At 44.4% G+C, this 19186-nt stretch overlaps 1 protein-coding gene across 5 annotated transcripts in view; it reads right to left on the reverse strand.

Annotated features, from left to right (window-relative positions):
- NCAPG2 (non-SMC condensin II complex subunit G2) overlaps positions 1-19186 on the reverse strand; it is a 59638-nt gene that overhangs the window by 13718 nt on the left and 26734 nt on the right. For all 5 annotated transcript variants that reach the window (XM_084792263.1, XM_084792260.1, XM_084792262.1 and 2 more), the window contains 10 exons: positions 16798-16868; positions 14936-15089; positions 14650-14823; positions 13874-13990; positions 13649-13789; positions 12824-12923; positions 8330-8517; positions 7009-7149; positions 3097-3200; positions 862-962 (listed from right to left, as the gene is read on the reverse strand). In XM_084792263.1, coding sequence (XP_084648389.1) covers positions 862-962; positions 3097-3200; positions 7009-7149; positions 8330-8517; positions 12824-12923; positions 13649-13789; positions 13874-13990; positions 14650-14823; positions 14936-15089; positions 16798-16868 — 1291 coding nt within the window. The remainder of the gene's footprint in view (positions 1-861; positions 963-3096; positions 3201-7008; positions 7150-8329; positions 8518-12823; positions 12924-13648; positions 13790-13873; positions 13991-14649; positions 14824-14935; positions 15090-16797; positions 16869-19186) is intronic.

The raw sequence follows: 19186 nt of genomic DNA on the forward strand, positions 1-19186 counted from the left end.
TAGCATCAGTAAAACTTAACCAAAAATATGGAAACTTGAATACTCAGCCTACAAGGATATCACTCTATTTCACACTGAAGCAGACATCTTACAGGTATTGCCAATTATTTTTCCAGTACTACTCCCAATGGTTAAATATTCAAGAGGCATAATGCCAACATTGTTTTAAAAAATAAATTTTAGAATTATTTTTGAGACTTCATTTCACTAATGTTGCCCCAAACTTCCAGCCTCAGCTTTGTGAGTAGCTGGGCCTGCAGGTCTGTTGCTACCAGGTTCACCCGGATTTTTAAACATAACTATCACAGGACAAAGCAATAGAAATTCAATTCTGAGCTAGGCTGGTGGGCCAGACCTGTATTCCCAGTTACTAGACATGCTAAGGCAGGAAAATGCCAAGTTTAAGGCCTGCCTGGGTTACAGTCAGTTCAAGGTCAGCCTAGACAAGTTAGTTAGACTTGTTAGACTCTGTCTCAAAATTAAAGGGGAGCTGATGACATAGCTCAGTGACAGAAAGAGTGCTTATCTAGTCTGTGCATGGCAAGGGGGAGAGGACAGGGAAAAGAAGAAAAGGAAGAAGAGAAGGCCCTAACTCTCAAGTACAGAGAATGATATTTACATGCACCCAACGGTCCAAGTCAAAGTTAGACAGGGCAAAACAGGTAAGCTCATGCAAAGACGGCCCCGTGGGCCGCACTGTATGCAGAGAGCACTAGGGAACAAGGGTAAAAAGGCTGTGAGACGCCTGTCCTGCCACAGGGAGATGGAACAGAGGCCAAATTCCCAAGCACCTCTAACATTAGGAGCAAACAAGGACATACTCAGTAATGCACCAGATGAAGGAGAGAAAATGTAACCAACCTTTGTTAATAACCAAAATAATATGCAGAACAGCCGTGAGGCACACAATGCCTTCAATATCACCGGAAATTACACACGCCTTTAGTTCATCCAAAAATGACCTATAAAATCAGCAAACATCTGAAGTTACTTCACATCCCAATACGTTATAGGAAAATAAACACATGTGAGATCTACCTACAACCATAGACACCACTTTAGTAACACGGGGAAATTTCTTCCCTTACATGTACCATATAATGTCAGTTCTTGCAGATGAAATGTTAAGACCACATGGTACGTGCAGAAGGAGAACAGCAACACTGTGGCCTTTGAAAGCCACTGGGGCTACTTTCTCCCATCGAATGCAGGTAAGAGACATTTAGTATGACGCTGAAAGCAGTCCACAGCTCTCAAGGATGCAACTGAGCTTCCACAGAAAGCACCTACACTGCACAGTGCCAATGCGTTCAAAGTCTGGGAAGCAAATCCCTCTGTATCTTCAGTCCCCTGGGTCAAGGGATAATGGGCTGGGGAACCAAGTTACAGCTGACTGTTGAACAGAAACTGCACAATGTTTAATCTGCAGTCTTCTGAAAACCCAGTGCGCTAGTTGTTTCTGTTAAGTTGAAACAAGCTAGAGTCACCAGTAGGCATAAGGTTATTGTGCAATTCAAATGCTGATTTCTGTGCATGTGCAACTAAACACAAAAAGCTACAAAGTGCAAGTCTCTCAGGGGTTAAACTGGGAGGAATCCAGACCAGCTTAGAGGATTAAAAACAGAGCTCAGTATTGTGTTGTAAAGCTTGAGAAGCAAATAATATAATAGAGTCTCAATTATTGGAGTCCTCTATAAAGAGGGAACCTCAATTTAGAACTGCCTCCATCAGACTGGCCTGTGGGCCAGCCTATGGTACATTTGATTAATGAATGACATGGGAGGGCCCAGCCCGCTGTGGAAGGAGCCACCTCTGAGTAGGCACTCTTGGTTATAGAAGAAGGCAGGCTGAGCAAGCCTTGCAGACAGCAGGCTGGCAAGCAGTGTTCCTTCATGGTCTCTGTTTCAGTTCCCGCCACAGCTTCTTTCAATGATAGAAGATAACTGTGCGTGTAAGCCAAATAAACCCTTTCCTCCTCACCTCTGTTCTGATCTATGTTATCAGAGTAACAGAGAAGCAAACTAGGGCAGAAACAGATACCAAAGACTGGAATACTGCTGTGGTAGACACGACTATATTGCTTTGAGAGAGAACTGTGGGAGGATTCTGGAGCTTTGGGCTGGAGAGGCTGCTGAGTGCTCAGAGCGTAAGATACAGACGGAGGCCAGTTTGTGAGGTTTCAGAGGGAAGCACAGATTCTAACAGGGTTGATTATGTGATATAATTTAAATTAAGAATCGCCTTTAGGGGGCTGGAAAGATGGTTCGGCGGTTGAAAGCACTTGCTGCTCTTCCAGAGGTCTTGCGTTTAATTCCCAGCACCCACATGGCAGCTCACAATTGCCTGTAGCTCCAGTTCCAGATGATCCGACACTCTCTCACAGACATGTAGGCAAAACATCAATGCAAATAAAATAAATAAATTATTTTTTAAAAACAAAAAAATCTCCTTTAACCCCAGCACTTGAAAGGCAGAGGCAGGTGGATCATTGTGAGTTAGAGGCCAACCTGGTCTATAAAGCAAGTCCAGGACAGCCAAGTCTACACACAGAGAAACCCTCTCTCGAAAAACCAATCTATGGAAATGAAAACTTTTGTGTGTTATTGACACAAATGATGCTGGTAGCTGGAGCTGAAGAATCAGCTGTGATTAATAAGGGACTAACATAACTGAGGTGAAGTCTGGCAAATGTGTCACAGCATCAGTGCACAGAAGCTGGGGTGTAGTTGGGGAGCGGGAAGCTGGAGCAAGGGTAACCCAACCTGGTCTCCAGCCATGGTAATGGTAAGAGTATCCCACACGGAACTAGCTTTGAAGGCATGAGGGGCCACAGACAGCAGCCGAAGCCTGACACCACAGGGCGAAGCTGGAGTCCGGCAGAGAGGCAGGGCCTTGGGACAAGCACTCAGGACAGCAGCAGGTACTGCAGAGCCAGCCTGAGTCTACTAGACAAGCTGTATACGGAGTCACCAAGAACTGTGGAGCCCAGGTGACCTTAGGTGGATCTCATGTCGGATTCTGAGCTACAAGACTGGAGCTACACTGAAGAGAATGACAGGCAGGGCTGTACCATGATAATACAGAGAAGACAATTACCTGACAACATCCAGAGACTTCATTATTACTCCCACTAAACACCTTGAAAATGGAGGAAGGTCAGCAAGACGTTGTGGTAAGGTCAGCTCTTCTATATCAGAAATCTAGAAAAGTTTCAGATCAGGACATTATAAACAGCCTGGACTGACAACTTGGTTCACGTTGATTTGGGTTCTTCTACTGACCAAAGCTTTCCAGAAACTCAAGAAACAAGCTTTATTCAGTAGTTAGTTTGAATGAGGTGTTATTTTACCCAAGGACATTGCACTCATTCACACAGAAATAAAGACTGTATCACTTAGGAAGGAAGCCCTTTGCCAAATGGCCTTTATTTAACTAGTTCTAGAAACAATATACCTTACGGCAGGCCAATCTGACCAGTTCTAGAAACAATATACCTTACCCTAAGCCAATCTGACCAATTCTAGAAACAATATTCCTTACACTAAGCCAATCTGACCAGTTCTAGAAACAATATACCTTATGCCAAGCCAATCTGACCAGTTCTAGAAACAATATACCTTACGCCAAGCCAATCTGACCAGTTCTCCCTCTCAGCCTGGATTAGAATTCCTTAGTCTAAGAATGCTGATATTCTGGTCTACAGTCTCGCTGTGGAACAACGGGTAGGGCAGTGATGTGGAGCAGCATGCCGGGCCTCTCTGCCCACTTGCCTGACAGAGCACACCCTGTACCCTGATGTCCCAGCTCCTCAGAGGACATACCCTGGACAAGCCTCTACTACCAAACATATGAGAGAAGACAGGTCATTCCCCATTGCTGAGTAAACTCATCGTGGACATAGTTCCTGGAGTCATTTCTAATTCCTGTTCCCAGAGGAGACTTGTGCCTGTTTTCTCCTATAACCATCACAGTATGAATATGTACTTCTTCCTCCCTGTCTTTGCCTAAGTCTGGCTGTCCTGGGGATTTCATGTCCTTCTAATAAGCCTTGTCACATACACTCTGCTGAGTTATAAGGCACACTTAAATATCCAGGACAATCAGCTTTACATTACTATAATAAAGGTTAGCACCTCAAAGTGTTGGGCACTCAAATAAAATAATAATAACAACAACTATTTAAAATACAATGAGGTTTTTTTTAGCTTATGTCGAAGTAAACCATCTGACCACAGCAAAGATGCAAGAAGGTTCTAGCATGGAGACTATTACTAGGAGATTCCTATGAGATATAAGGTGCGGTGAGTCAATGAAGGCCATGTGATGGCCTGACACACACGTGAGAACCTCTAGAGCAGTGGTTCTCAACCTTCCTGATGTCACCTACAGTCCTCATGTTGTAGTGACCCCAACCATAAAATCATTTCATTGCTACCTCATAACTGTGATCTTACTTTTATGAATCATGCAAATATCTGTTTCCAAAGGTCTTAAGAGACGCCTGTGCAAGGGTCACTCCACCCCTAGGTTGAGAAATACTGCTCTAGAGAAACCAAGTAAGATGCAGTCCACAGATAGATAAAATGTAAGAATAGTAAAAACTAGGCATTGCTGGCTCAGGCTTGTGATCTCAGCTGGGGACTATCACCAGTCCCAAGCCAGGAAGAGCTAAGGTGAGAGTCCCTGTCTTAAATGCTGATATGATCAGCTTAAGACCAAACACACCAGTAGCTTTATTAACTTCAGATGAACTATAAGCAGCCCAAGTGAAAGGAAGACACTATCCAAGTGGATTTTTTATTTTTAAAGATTTATTTACTTATTATGTATACAATGTTCTGCCTGCCCACCAGAAGAGGGCACCAGATCTCACTATAGATGGTTGTGAGCTACCATATGGTTGCTGGGAATTGAACTCAGGACCTCTGAAGAGCAGCCAGTGCTCTTAAGCTCTGAACCATCTCTCCAGCCCCCAGAGTGGACTTTTAAAATCTGTTCTTTGTTTTTTTGTTTTGTTTTTTCGACACAGGGTTTCTCTGTGTGTAGCCTTGACTGTCCTGGACTCGCTTTATAGACCAGGCTGACCTCGAACTCACAGCGATCTGCCCAGCCTGGAGACAGTATTCTTAAATGTGTATTCAAACCAACAAGGAAGATCCCCAAAGGAAAACTGACAGAAAAAAAATGGGAGGGGGGGGGAGGAGAGGACAATGTTGTTGCATAATGGCTAATGTTTATTATTAAAAGCCTATGGTTATTATTAACCGGCTACCATTTCAATGAAAGACAGACTCCTATTGAATTTTAAATGAGCCTTATTTCATCTAGGGCAGGGCAGATACTAACGTCAAAACGACCCTTGGTTTCCCAGCCCCACCTCCTGTGCCAACTGCTCTCACCATTCCTATCTGGGCCGCTCTGGACCCACAGCCCATAACACTGCTCATTCTCCTCATGTGCGCTGCTTTCCTCCATCCCTGCTGATCTAGCCATGTGCCTCTCTCCACGCTAACCCGGGGCGGCTCTCCTTCCTTCTCTTTTCTCCACCTGGCTCCCTGTCTTGTGATCCTTCTATCCTCCCAGCCTGTGAACCTTAGCTCTGCCTCTCACTTCTGCCCTGCCCAGGTGTGTAGGCATTTATTCAGCCCATCAGGGATAATTTGGAGGCAAAGATTACAAACGTCATTTTGGGGTACGTGAGTGTCTGCTCATAGAAGACAGCAAGCAGAAGTCAGGGGGACAAAACCATTAACAATGATATACAAAGTACCAGTGCATGTCATTACACAATGTGCAGTGAAGGACAGAGACTTTGGAAAGACAGACCAGCCATCAATACTCTCCCAGAAGAGCAGGGCAGGCCTAACCAGAAAAGGACACAATCTCAGCTGTCGCACTACTTGGCTTACTGCATCTGACAATGTCCCAAAACATGCTGAGTGTGCTAGCATCTGTGTAAGCATTCTCAGGGTGTGGCACGGAGAGAATCTGCATCTTTATTTCCCAGAATACCTGTGGTCTGTAAGCACATGCAACTCAGTGAATAAGCCCACTGCTGCTCCTCTCCTTCAAGCCATGACCTATGTGCATGTGGGACATCTCAGAGCTGAAGAAGAAAAAGACCATCCTGCTTGCTCTCTATTAGCTCAAATGATCCCCTCATCAGATCAATCTTTAAATAAATAGGCTAAATCTGTGTTAATAAGAGTCTCCCACTCACCATCAGCTATGTTATGAAAATACACATCAAAAGTTCAAGTTTCTGGAGCTAGAGGGATGGCTCAGCTGCTAAGAGAGCTTGCTGCTCTTATAGAGGACCCAGGCTCAATTCACGGAACCCCCAAAGCAGCTGACAACAGCCTGTAAATTCAGTTGTAGAGGAATCCAATACACTCTTATGGCCTTTGTGGGCACCAAGCATGCATATAGTAACATATACACACATGTAGGTAAAACACTCATACATGATAAACACAACTTTTTGTTTGTGTTTGTATATTTATTTGTTTTTCAAGACAGGGTTTCTCTGTGTATCTCTGGTTGTTCTGGAACTCATTCTGTAGACCAGACTGGCCTTAGCTCCCATAGATCCACCCACCTTTGCCACCCAAGTGCTGGGATTTTTAAATATTCAAGCTTCCTATGTTTATAAAAGAAAAGAAAAAAAGGCACACAGAGATGTGAACCACCGTACACCAATACAGTCCAGAGCAGTCCTGAATGTTTTACCTAACTATCGTTGATTTCCTCTCTAGCAAAGAATAATCTTGAGAACTATCAACTCACTCCATGTCTGCATCATGGAGATGGATCCATCTCAGTCAGGAGAGACAATACCCTTAGCATATGCACCACAGCTGCCACATAGCTCTAGACAGCCAACCAAATGAACGGAAAGGAATGGGAATTGGCAAAACAGTCCTCACCAAAAGCTTACACTGGAAACACCTACCCACGTACTGTAAGCAGAACAGTCAAGAAACATGTGCAGTTTCAGAGTTAGTATACCTTCCGCAGCTGGTGACTTATCTCAACCACAGGTGCAGCAATCAGAGTAGAAAGCACAGCATGGTGGACCGCGGTGTCCTTGTGCCAGAACTGGACGGTGGTGATGAATTCGTGAAGAGGGGTCTGAACAGAATGAAAGAGCTACAAGACAATACATCAGTCATTATCAGTGGAGCTAAAAAATCACAACTAAAAAACCAAGCACCAGATATTGTGGCTCAAATCTGTATCCAAGAAAGCAGGAGGCTAAAGCAGAAGGACTGTATCAAGTTCAAGGCCAGCCTGGGCTGCAGAGTGAGAGCTTGTCAACTATAGTGAGTTCAAGGCCAGCCTGGGCTGCAGAGTGAGAGCTTGTCGACTATAGCGAGTTCAAGGCCAGCCTGGGCTGCAGAGTGAGAGCTTGTCGACTATAGTGAGTTCAAGGCCAGCCTGGGCTGCAGAGTGAGAGCTTGTCAACTATAGTGAGTTCAAGGCCAGCCTGGGCTACAGAATGAGAGCTTGTCGACTATAGCGAGTTCAAGGCCAGCCTGGGCTGCAGAGTGAGAGCTTGTCTCACATAAATAAGTAGTAAGTAATCATCAGCTCAGGTAGTGTATTTTGAATGAACCTACACTGGATGGTGGGAGAGTTGGGAGGAATACAAGAACTACATAGAGATCAGACACTTGAAGCAACATAAACTGAGCAACATGAACAGTACCAACAATGTTCAAGCATTTTTATCAGCTAATGCTAGAATAAAATTGAGACTCCTTGATATTCCATAAACAGCCTCCCATTTAAACATTTTTTAAGAATTAAAACAATAGCTTACTGATAGAAAAAAAAATGGCTCTCTGCTAACATTATAACTTTTTCAGGAACCAGCTTTACATTTTTCAGGTCTAGACCCTTTGATTTTTATGACCCAGCACCTCAATTACCTCATTCTATGAACTTTCCACCATCAACAGAAAACCCTGGTCCCTCCAAGATCCTTCTAAATGGAGACATAACAGGTGGCGGGAGTTAGCATTCTCCGAGGCAGGCACTGACCCTCTTCACAAATATATTCTCTATGGACAGTTCACAGGCTGCGTGCAGGGATCAGTTCTGTGGACAGCCCTGTCATTCACGTGACCTCAATCCCTGCGCTCACCACTGAGGATCTAAATGCCACCAAAGAACGCAGGCATGCTTCACTTTAGGGTTGGCATCAACCACTGATCAGCGCCCCGCAGAGAGCACAGGGAGAGCCTGCACACATGTAACCCAGACACCCTGAGAATGGCCCCCCTCCAACCCCCTCAAACAGCCTGGCCCATTCAAACACAATACCAACCAGCAGGCTTTCTTCTGGCTGCTGCCTGAAAGTTCCGGCAACACATTCCAACATCTTCTGAAATACTTCCTGGACGGAGTCAAACAGCACTGTGACTTCTTCAAATGAATCTGTCCTGGGAACCATGGAGCTTCCAGTTATCTCTTTCAGAATGCCAAGAAGTAATGAAGTGTAAAAAAATCCCTTCACTAGGGAGAAAAGAGGAAGCACCGTTACCTCAGCACAGCTTCAGCTCAGCTTCTGAGAGCACGCCCACGACAGCAGCAGAAGAGCCGCCACCACTGAGTCTGCACCAGACATCTTGATCAGATTAATCCAAATTAGGACGCAACACACAAAAACCTCTTCCCAGCAGCAACAGTGCAGCTGATTCTGCCAGTAAACCTAGAACTTTGTTCACTGTATGTGGACAATTGGCACTATGACACCTACATTAGAAAATGTAGCCTTTCTCTTACATTAGTACGTAGGTAAAAACCCAGCAAAACGAGCCCAACTTCACATCTCTAATACCACTTAATAACCTCATGTATTTCTGATACTTGGTAGTAATTAATTGTTTCCTTTGGTTTTTTTCAATTGCCTCCCTGACTGGGTACATTTGGTATAATTCCCTCTGTGTATAAGCCTAATAATAACTTTCCTCCATTTTTTTTTTCCCTGATCGATCTCTCCAGTAAAAGATAAGGAAGAGACAGTGGTCTTCCCCCAGTAAGCTTCAAGGGAACCCTATGCCACCTGTCCCACTCCATCACATGGCTCAGGTGCTGATTTACCCTTAACCTAGTAGACAGCGAGCCTCCTGGCAGAACCCATGGTACAAGATGCATGAAAATAATAAAAAACAAGCATGCAATAAAGCACAGAAATGATGCTGCTCATAGACAGCCTATGGTTCAAGTGACCACAAGGACTTGCCCAGAGAATGGGTCTGGATATGAAGGGTAAAGCCATTCAGCTACAAAATGGACTGAAGATCCGGCAAGCTCTGCCAGACACCATAGCCAACTACACCCCAAACTTTCCTGCTAAGACAGACTTTCCATCCCAGGGGCTCTCTATGATCCTCTAGGTCTCAGACTCTGCCAAAATCAATAAGCAGCTTTGTAAAATCACTAAACCACAGCAGAAACTTTCAAGGAGCTACTACTCTGCCATTCAGAGGCAGATGGAAGAACTTACTCCTCATATACATTTGTCATGTGGGACGTCCACTGACAGGGCAGGTGATGAACTCTTTAAACCAGGATATGCTGACGAAAACCAGACAGCGGTTTTGAAGTGGGAAGATGAACCTCTAATCTGGGCCACACCTTCTGCTGGGAGCATGTATGAAGAATATGAAGAAGGTAGCTTGCTTGGTCACCCTGCCAGCGAGTTCAATCCTTCACCGGCACTAGATCCTACTTCTTTGGGTTTCCAGTATATACTGAAGACCAGCTGAGAATCCAGCCTCATGGACCTTCCATCAGTAGACAGACACTGTTGGACTAGCTCAACCACAGCCTGCAAGTCATTCTAATAAATCCACTTTATAGATACAGATTCATTATCCTCTAGAGATCCCTACCTCAAATACAGACAAAGGAGTGTTTACTTACATTCTTCCTCAGAGTGAGTAGTAGTCCTAGTAACATGGAAAGAAACTTAGAAAGCTAAAAATTTTAACTATCATTTCATTCTATTTAGGTGTGTATACTTTATGAGCCAAATATGCAACATGCTAGTCAGGACAACCTGCTAACAACAGACCAGGACTCACGGCTACAAGACAGAAAACAAGAAGGCCACTAATCTGAAACTCTCCCACTATGTTCATTTTTAGGTTGCCGAGTACCTGCCAACGAACAAACAGCCCCTGTTTCAGCAAGGACAGCAAACTGCATAGATGGCCTCACATGTAAGTAAGCTGTAGGGAAACCTCCTGCACTGTATCCAACATGTGACAGACCTGGTCTCTGAGATGCTTGAATCAAAAAAAAAAAAATCTTACATTATTCTTTATCAGTGTCCTTTCTCTCTCAAGCCCTCGATGTCCTACAGTCTTTACTTTTAAAAAATAAACTTTTTTTTTTTTAAACTGGGCTGGTATTTTTCAGTAAGAAATCTTTTCCTATAGCCCTGTTATGTTTGGTGCCTGATCTTCCACAAACCGTATTATAGTGGAAGCACCTTAAGTTTGTGAGCATAAACCCCTAACTTATTTGGCTTACACACCTGACTTCTTTAGAATATCCATTTGGGTTTATAAAGAATCTCCTACCAAGGTGTGATTAACATGAACACAGTGAGTGTCTGACTGAGGATCCTCATTGGTAGAATTGTTTGAGAAGGATTAGAAAGTATTGCTGATGGTAGACACTCACTGATAACTGGACACTAGCCCAACAGGGACGTCCTCTGAGCGTCTTCACTAGGCAGGGGATTGGGACAGACGTTGGGACGTCCTACTGGGACTCCAGGTGAGAGAGGTAAGGGAGAATGAGGAAATGGAAGGACCCAGGTCCTAGAACCCTATAAGATGACCATCAAGGCTGGCGGATCTGGACCCAGGGACATCTGCTCAAACTACTGCACCAACCAAGGACAATGCATGCAGGAACCTAGACACCCCCCCATTCAGATCTAGCCAATGGACAGTTGTGTGTAAAGTGGGGGGACTGACTCTGACATGAACTATGGTGCCCCCTATTTGACCACTTCCCCTTGGTGGGGAGGCATGGTGACACTGAGAGGAAGGGTAGGCAGGCTACCCAGATGAGACCTCATAGGCTGTGACCATATGGTAGGGGGAGGAGTCCCCTTCAGTCATAGGCCTACGGGAGGGGAATAGAGGGAGGGAGGAAGGGAGTAAGGGAGAGTGGAACAGAAAGATACAAGTGAGAGGATAACAATTGAGATGTGATCTGAATAAATTACTTAAATTAAAAAAGATTTTAATTTAAAAATAAAAAAGAAGGTATTGCTGTATTGGAGGAGATAATTCACTTGGGACAGGCTTTGAGGTTTCAAAACTCATGCCATTCCAGGTGAGCATGTGCGCGCACATGCGCACTCTCCTCCCTGTTCCCACCCCCACCCCTCCATCCCCATGGCTGTGTCTCAAGATGAAAGCTTTCAGCTATTACTCCAGCTCCATGCTTGTCTGCCTGCTGCCATGCTCCCTGCTGTGAAAGCCACAGACGCAGTAGCTCAATAAACTATGTTTTCTATAAGTTGTCTTGGTCATAGCGTCTTATCAGAGCACTAGAAAAGTAAACATAACTTCTGAAAATGGCTTCTTCACTTTGCCTCCTTCAAGTAGAGCAAAAAGTTCAGAAAACAGTAGACTCTAGGTCTCACCTCCCCCAACTGCTGGACTCAGGTCCAGCTCTAACAGAACTGGGCACCTCCACATAATGAAACAAACTAGCTGGAGAGCAAAAATTTTACAGTATTAAACTTTATACAGGAAAACAATTCCTAAATGATAAATGAAGTGTGGGAAAACAAATCATTTAGATTATTTCAATTACTAATCTTTTAAGATTTTATTTATTATGTACACAGTGTTCTGCCTGCATGCACCAGATCTCATTATAGATGGTTATAAACTACCATGTGGTTACTGGGAATTGAACTCAGGACCTCTGGATGAGCAGTCAGTGCTCTTAACGTCTGAGCCATCTCTCCAGCCCCATCAATTACTAATCTTATATACAGAATGTAGTCTTTACTATAGAGTATGATTAAAAAGAGCTGAATTTGTGAACCAACACAGTATCTTATGACTTGGAGTTGCCAACTAGTGTCTGGCACCACAGGGAGGGGAGGACTCCACTCAGGCTGCCTGGAAGGTGTCTAAGCTACAGGAGGAGTCCTAACTACATCACTCACATCACTGACCGAAAGGGCTAACCTTGTCCGACTAAACGTGCTAAACTGCATTTAATGAGGGACATCATCTTTCAGCAAACTACTGGACTTTACTGAAAATTTCAAGTGTGGACAGATAGAGCTCGGTAACTGGATGTGTAGAAAAAAACACTACTACCAGTCTATAACACAGAGGCACTGTCACTGGATGTGGACGACTAGGGCTTGGGAAGACACAAGATCAGGGCTTTTTTTGTCATACGCTGCGTCAGAGGCATCACTGGCTCTGGTTCCAGGTGTGCCACCCTCCTGGCCGCATCACTCACACCCTTGTTCTGGGAGGGTCCCCAGCAGGTGCCAGGTGGAGATGTCTGCCCACCAAGGAGGCAGATCCAGGGAGCAGACCCCTGTCAGAATCTGCCAGAACCTGGGCAGTGAGTCGGACACCAGAAGCCTCTCTGAAACTGCTGGCTGCATTAGCCAATAAACAACTGGCTTGGCAACAGCCAGTATGTGTTTCATATAAATTGCTTGGAAGCAATCCTTCCCTACAGAGGGAAGGATTAAGGACTGGAAGCATGGACTGGCTGAAAGTACTTACTCAAACACTCCTTTCATGAATGAATGATGCTCAAGTACCTGTGTTCATTATGCCAAGACTCCGCTGTAAAAGTTGTAGCTGAAATGTAGGATCTCCAAGGCCCACCATGACAACATCTTTACACACAGCCAGGTAAGTCTGCAAGACACGCATGGATCCATCAATAACAAAAGCTTTCAACAAGGAAGGTATCAAGCCCAGAAAACCTCTCTCGTGATGTGATGTACTAATGTGACAAGCAAATGTCTACAACTATATTGCTAAAGGAATTTCCATAAACAGATATATTTTTATTATTTCCATAAGAACTCTATAGACACTACCAACATAACCAAATAACTGTCATGTGCAACATGTTAATCTGAATTAAAAGTACGCAGATTGTGTTTGTAAACGTAAGGCCACTCTAGGTATCGGAAGCTATACCACTTTACAACAAAGTAAGCTGTCTTGAAAATGCAGCACAAGTAAACTTCGAACCCCAACCCAGATCTCGCCAGTGGACAGGACATTCTCCACAGCTGTGTGGAGAGTAGGGTCTGACTTTCACATGAACTCTGGTGCCCCATATTTGACCACATCCCCTGGAGGGGGAGGCCTGGTGGCACTCAGAGGAAGGATAGCAGGCTACCAAGAAGAGACTTGATACCCTATGAGCATATACAGGGAGAGGAGGTCCCCCTCAGTCATAGTCATAGGGGAGAGGAATAAGGGGAAAATGGGAGGAAGGGAGGAATGGGAGGATAGAAGGGATGGGATAACAATTGAGATGTAATATGAATAAATTAGTAACATACATTAAAAATAAGAAAAAGAAAATACAGCACAAGATCAAGAGCGTGAGCTCTGTGTCAACTGCTGACCTGGATGAGCTGTTGATAGACATCCCTCTGAAGCTTCTGACGTTCTTCTTCTTGGTCTTGAAGAAGAGGTAAAACTTTGTTTTCTAACCAAGACCCGGTGTCATTCAAGATGGACAGATGAATTTTCTCTTCTGAGCAGAACTATCCAACACAACAAAGAAGCTAATGAGTAACAAAAGCAGCTTTGCTCCATGACACTCAGAGCATGAGGACTAGATAGCATACCTTGTACTGAAGATGGACGCTCAGCCTGCAGTACAGACCAAAGGCATGCAGGCTGGCTGCTTTATTGAAGTGGACGGGATTCTCAGTTGGAGACTGAAGAAATGATTCCAGATCTGCCTGTAAAATCACAACCCAGGGTCCACACTCTGAATGACATGACCACATCAAAGCAAGGTAGAAAGCCCCTGACCTGCAGGCACAGCAGGTCACCAGCAGTGCAGCTCTCGATGCCATCCCTGCACCTGACACTACCTGCCGAGCAGCCTCTAGAAGCACATGGCACTGTTAGCAGGGGCACAGGGCCCCAGGACCACGGCTTGTTTCCCCAGGGCAGGCTCTGCTGAACCACCATCCAGGGCGGCAGCAATAAGGATTGTTTGATGGAGAATCCTACAGGAGGTGGCCAGGCCAGTGCCGCACAGGAAAAACAGGAATCAAAAGGGCACTTGGGAAACAAGGATCCCTAGAGAACACTGCCTAAGACTTGAGCGAGCTAGTACTTCCTCACTGGGCCTGGACACGACCAAAGGAGGCAAGCTGGATCCCTGACCTGCTGGAAGCCATGGAGAACTGTGGCCTCTAAACACTGCTTGTGGGACCAAGGGACAGGTCCTGGCATGGCTCTACCCCAGCCTCACCTGTCCACTTCAGCATCAACATGTTCATTCTTAGTTCTTTTCCAGCTCACAAACACAGCGCCAAACATGAAAACTACATCTTACTGCATCACTGTTACTACTGTATGAAGTCACTTTAACTTCCAAATAAGTAGTTACCTTGGATCTCTCAAATGCTTTTAAAAGCTGGTTAAGTTTCTTCTGGGGTTCAGACAGGATGCACTCTCGATTCTTTGGATGGTTCAGCAAATACTCCATGTACAACAATGCTAACTCAGGTTTCACTGGGCACGTGTCATTGATTTGTACTTTACGTTTAGAGGCCGGATTACTCTGAAGAAGAGCAGTGAGACAAAGAGGCAATTAGAGCTTATGTTCCCAGAACACTATACCACTTGCCGATGCCCTTGTTCCGCACAGTGCAGAGGCATGGCTGTGTACACACCTTGGCCTGAGGTGGCCCAGTAGGCAGCCAGTCAACAATGAGCTCCAAGACATGCCCCACTTGCCCCCAGGAACAGAGACAATCCAGCAAGGTACAGTAGCTCCTGCCTGTAACACTCTCCTCCTGGTTTCTCAGAACAGAAATCACACCACAGCTAGAAAAGAGAGTAGAAAAATCAGGTTAATATCTCTTCAAAAAGGCCCACTTTCCCACCTGGTGAGGAAAACCAGGCGACAGCCTGATTGCATCAAGGGCACACAGGCCTCATAGTTACACTGGTACTTGTCCCACCACAAAACCCCCAACAGCCTGGAGCTGCAGAAGGATGTAAGCCACACCCCAACCCTCTCCTGTTTCTGGAGCTGGCTGTTACATTACTGAGGTCTGAATTTATGGCATATTTTTTTCTCCTTTTTTTCCCACGTAATATACTCTGATCACACGGCCCACTCCTGCAGCTCCCCTCAGACCCTTCCCATTTCCCTGCCCACCTGACTCCACACCCTTTCTCTTCAAAGCGCAAACAGAAGAAACACACACACATGAAACCACAAAAGCCACAAAATTAAAAACCCAAATATCTAAGCAAAAGACCAATAAGACAAAGATAGGACAATAATTTTTGTTATGCCACAAACATTCATTTTGGAGGCTGGCAAACTGGCTCAGCAGGTGAAGGTGCTTTGTCACAAAGCCTGATGACCTAGTTGGACTCCCAGATTTCACAAAGAGAACCAACTCTCAAAAGTTGTTCTCTGCTTCCACACATTCTGTGCTGTACACATACATATACAGACAAAATGCATGTAAACATACAATTGTAAAGACTTTTATTTTCTTGACTGTAAATAAAACCAAGAAAGTTTTACTCATTCATAAGCAGCAAACCCAGAACTATCCTGCCTAACAAAAAAACAGTGTGTGGGGGCTAGAGAGACAGCTGGCGCAGGTTTAAAAGCATCTGCTGCTCTTGTACAGAGCTCAGGTTCAGCTCCTAACACCCACATGGTGGCTCACTAGCCACAGCTCTAGTTTAGAGGATCTAAGGCGCTCTGACCTCCACAGGCTCCTGCACACAAATGGTGTACACACACTCAGGTACATATAACACACACAGACATAGACATACACACACATTTTAAAAAATAGTATGCAAATAGCTCAGTGATCAAAGGCATGACAAGCATATGCAAGGCCCAGTGTTTGCTCACCAGCCACACGGAAAGACTGTGTGCCCACTACATGAAGTGTAAAAAGAACTAGAGAAAAGGATCTCAACAGCTTACTTTTCAAAAGATTTTTAATTTAGTGTACGGATGCTTGTCTGCTTATATATCTGTTCAGCACATGCATGCCTGGTGCTGAGGAGGCCGGAAGACAGCATCAGATCCGCAGACACTGGAGTAGTAGGTGGATGTGAGATGCCAAGTGGATGCTGGTAACTGAACCCAGGTCCTCTGGAAGAGCAGCCAGTGCTCCTAACCACTGATCCAACTCTCCAGCCCTCAACAGCTTATTTAATCCCCTTCTTGAAAACACTTTACCATGTACTCAGTGTTTTGACATTCTTCCTTTCACGTGTGTATTTTGTACTCACAGGCTAAGTACATGGAGCCGTGTGGTGCAGCAGTGACCAGAGACTCCAGAGCTTACCACTTTGGGTATCAGAATGCTGCCCGGACGTGAGGTAAAGTCACAGCTGAGGAGATCACGGACGCTCTGTAACAACTTCAGAGCCCACTGAGATCACATCCTAACACTCTCCCCAGACAGAGAGAGAGGAAGGAAGGCAGGAAGGAGAAGCACAGACTAGTTGACAGCAATGCCCAGTGAGGATAGACTCTTGCTCTGGGGCAGCGTACCTGAACGCAGGGACCGCAGAGGCTGGCAAGAAGGACATTAGCATGAACAGAGGGATCTTGCAGCGCTCATCCTGGAAACACAAAAAAGAACATCAAGCTAACACAGGAATGGACAATAGGATACTTTTCCTAATAACCTGTTTCCACAGTTGCTCAAAAGGTACTCCAGTAATTCCTTCACTATCTAGAGAAAACCCTTCAGGTTTACGGCTGAGATTACTTGAATCAAGTATCCTGACATTTCTATGCCACCTTCACTACTGAGCAAACACTAAGTGCAACAAGTATAGGCATGGAGCTCTATTTACTTTCAAAACATTTCTGATGACAGGGAAAAGTTGACTAATTACCTATCTTGAACATAACTTTTTTGCAGGGGAGGAGGTTTCAAGACAGGGTTTCTCTGTGTAGCCTTAGCTGTCCTGGACTCCCTTTGTACACCAGGCTGGCCTCAAACTCAGAGATCCCCTGCCTCTGCCTCCCAAGTGCTGGGATTAAAAGCATGTACCACCACTACCTGGCTGATTTTTTTCTTAATCATTTCTTTCTTTCTTTTCTTTCGAAAATAACTCTTAAGAGGACTATGTTATTCAGATAATATTATACATGACGAATCAGACTGTTATTTGTAACTTTGTAGCTTCAAAATAAGTGTCTGTCTAATTGATCCTATACCAATTTGAATCAAGTAAACCACAGAGGAAAGAGCCTAAACAGCTTCTTCCTCCTGAAATGCAGAGTGCTATTAAAGACTGAATGAACAAAACCTCAAGAAAATGGGCATAGTGAAACCTAACGTGCACTAAATGCAATAAACTGTAGCTTAATTAGCATTATTATTGCAGCAGTAAAGTAAACTGAGCAGATTTTAATTGCTCAGAATCCTTCAGGAACACCACGTAAAAGATGGGAAGTTAAAGTCCTTGTTATTCAAGCTTGAAGACTGGAGTTAGGAATCCCACGTAAATCCTGGGTGGGTGTGGCAGCCTCGCTGTAACTCCAGTGCTCAGGAAGTAGAGACAAGGGATCCCAAGGCTAGACCGGACATATTGAGGAGTCATAGGTTCAACTAGTAGACTACCCTCAGTGAATAACACGCAAGCATGCACACACACATACACACACATGCACAAGCATGCAAATATACATATGCACACCACACACATATACACAAACAAAACACAACATAATTCTTTGCTAAAAGATCTAGGATCCCAAAGGGGGAAAAATAATTTTCCTGAAAATAAAAATGAATACAGAAAGAGGAAGAAAATTAAGGTGAGATCTATCATTCCCCTGCATTCAGTTAATGTGGCTACCTTGACCTCTAACTCCAAATATCTATAGTAAACATGATGCATGAGTAACTAACAAGGAAATATGCTTGAAAACCCTGAACAGAGAACAAAATGTGATAAAGATGTGAGCAATTCACATATTAGCCTTACACATACTCCAAAACACGATAAAAAAAACTATAAATTTTTTTACCTGACAACTAAACTATATATTTTTTGTGTGTGCACGCTTTACAAAAAGCAAATAGGGAGAATATTGAGGGTGCAAAGGTTTAGTGTGGATGGGAGTAGAGAATAAGTGGAGGGTTAACTAAAGGCAAGAATGTATTAAAAAGCCTTAAAGAAACTCACTACTTTGTTAACTAATTTAAAATGTTTCTTTTTAATGGTGATTGAATAGAGTGCCCTGCACTGGTGGCTAATGCTAGCCTAGAAAACATGGGTTATTAAATAGAGTTCCTAGTACCACACCTGAGATTGCACTGAGTTGTTGGCAAGGGAGGCCCCAGAGGAAACTAAAATATTGCCTGTGCTCTTGGTTGCCTACCAGACATACATATAGCATGATCTGTAATTGCATAAGATACTACACATTCAGATTGCAGGACAAAGTGGAGTCAAGCTGGAACTGAGCTAGAAACTTCCTTTCAGACGGCCTTGCTACGCGAGCTGCTAGAGAAGCAACTGACGGTCTTTCCCTATAGCAGACCCTGAAAGCAACATAACCATGTGCCAGGCCAGATGTACCCACTGGCGCAATGGCGGCATAACTGTTGTAGAGATAACCAATCACTTTTTAAAAATGCATCAAGGCCTACTTCACACAACTGATTTCATTCCTAGTACTATAAAACTGGCCCAAAGCCATAGTTGACGTATAAGTCCTAGAAGAAAAGCTACGGCCTTTACTTTGCTAACAGGCATGGTGTCAAACTGCTTTCTAAATCTGTAGGTTTATACTCATAGATGAGCACCCGTTTCAACCTTGGTCAAACAAAGCTATTTTTGAGGCAGGCATCAATTAATGTAGAGACCCACAACTGGTCAAAGTCCTGAGATTGACTGCTGAGTACTCGGCCCTAAATAGGACA

This window comes from Acomys minous (genome assembly GCF_964271855.1).
Source record: "Acomys minous genome assembly, chromosome: 8".
Classification (NCBI taxonomy): Eukaryota; Metazoa; Chordata; class Mammalia; order Rodentia; family Muridae; genus Acomys; species Acomys minous.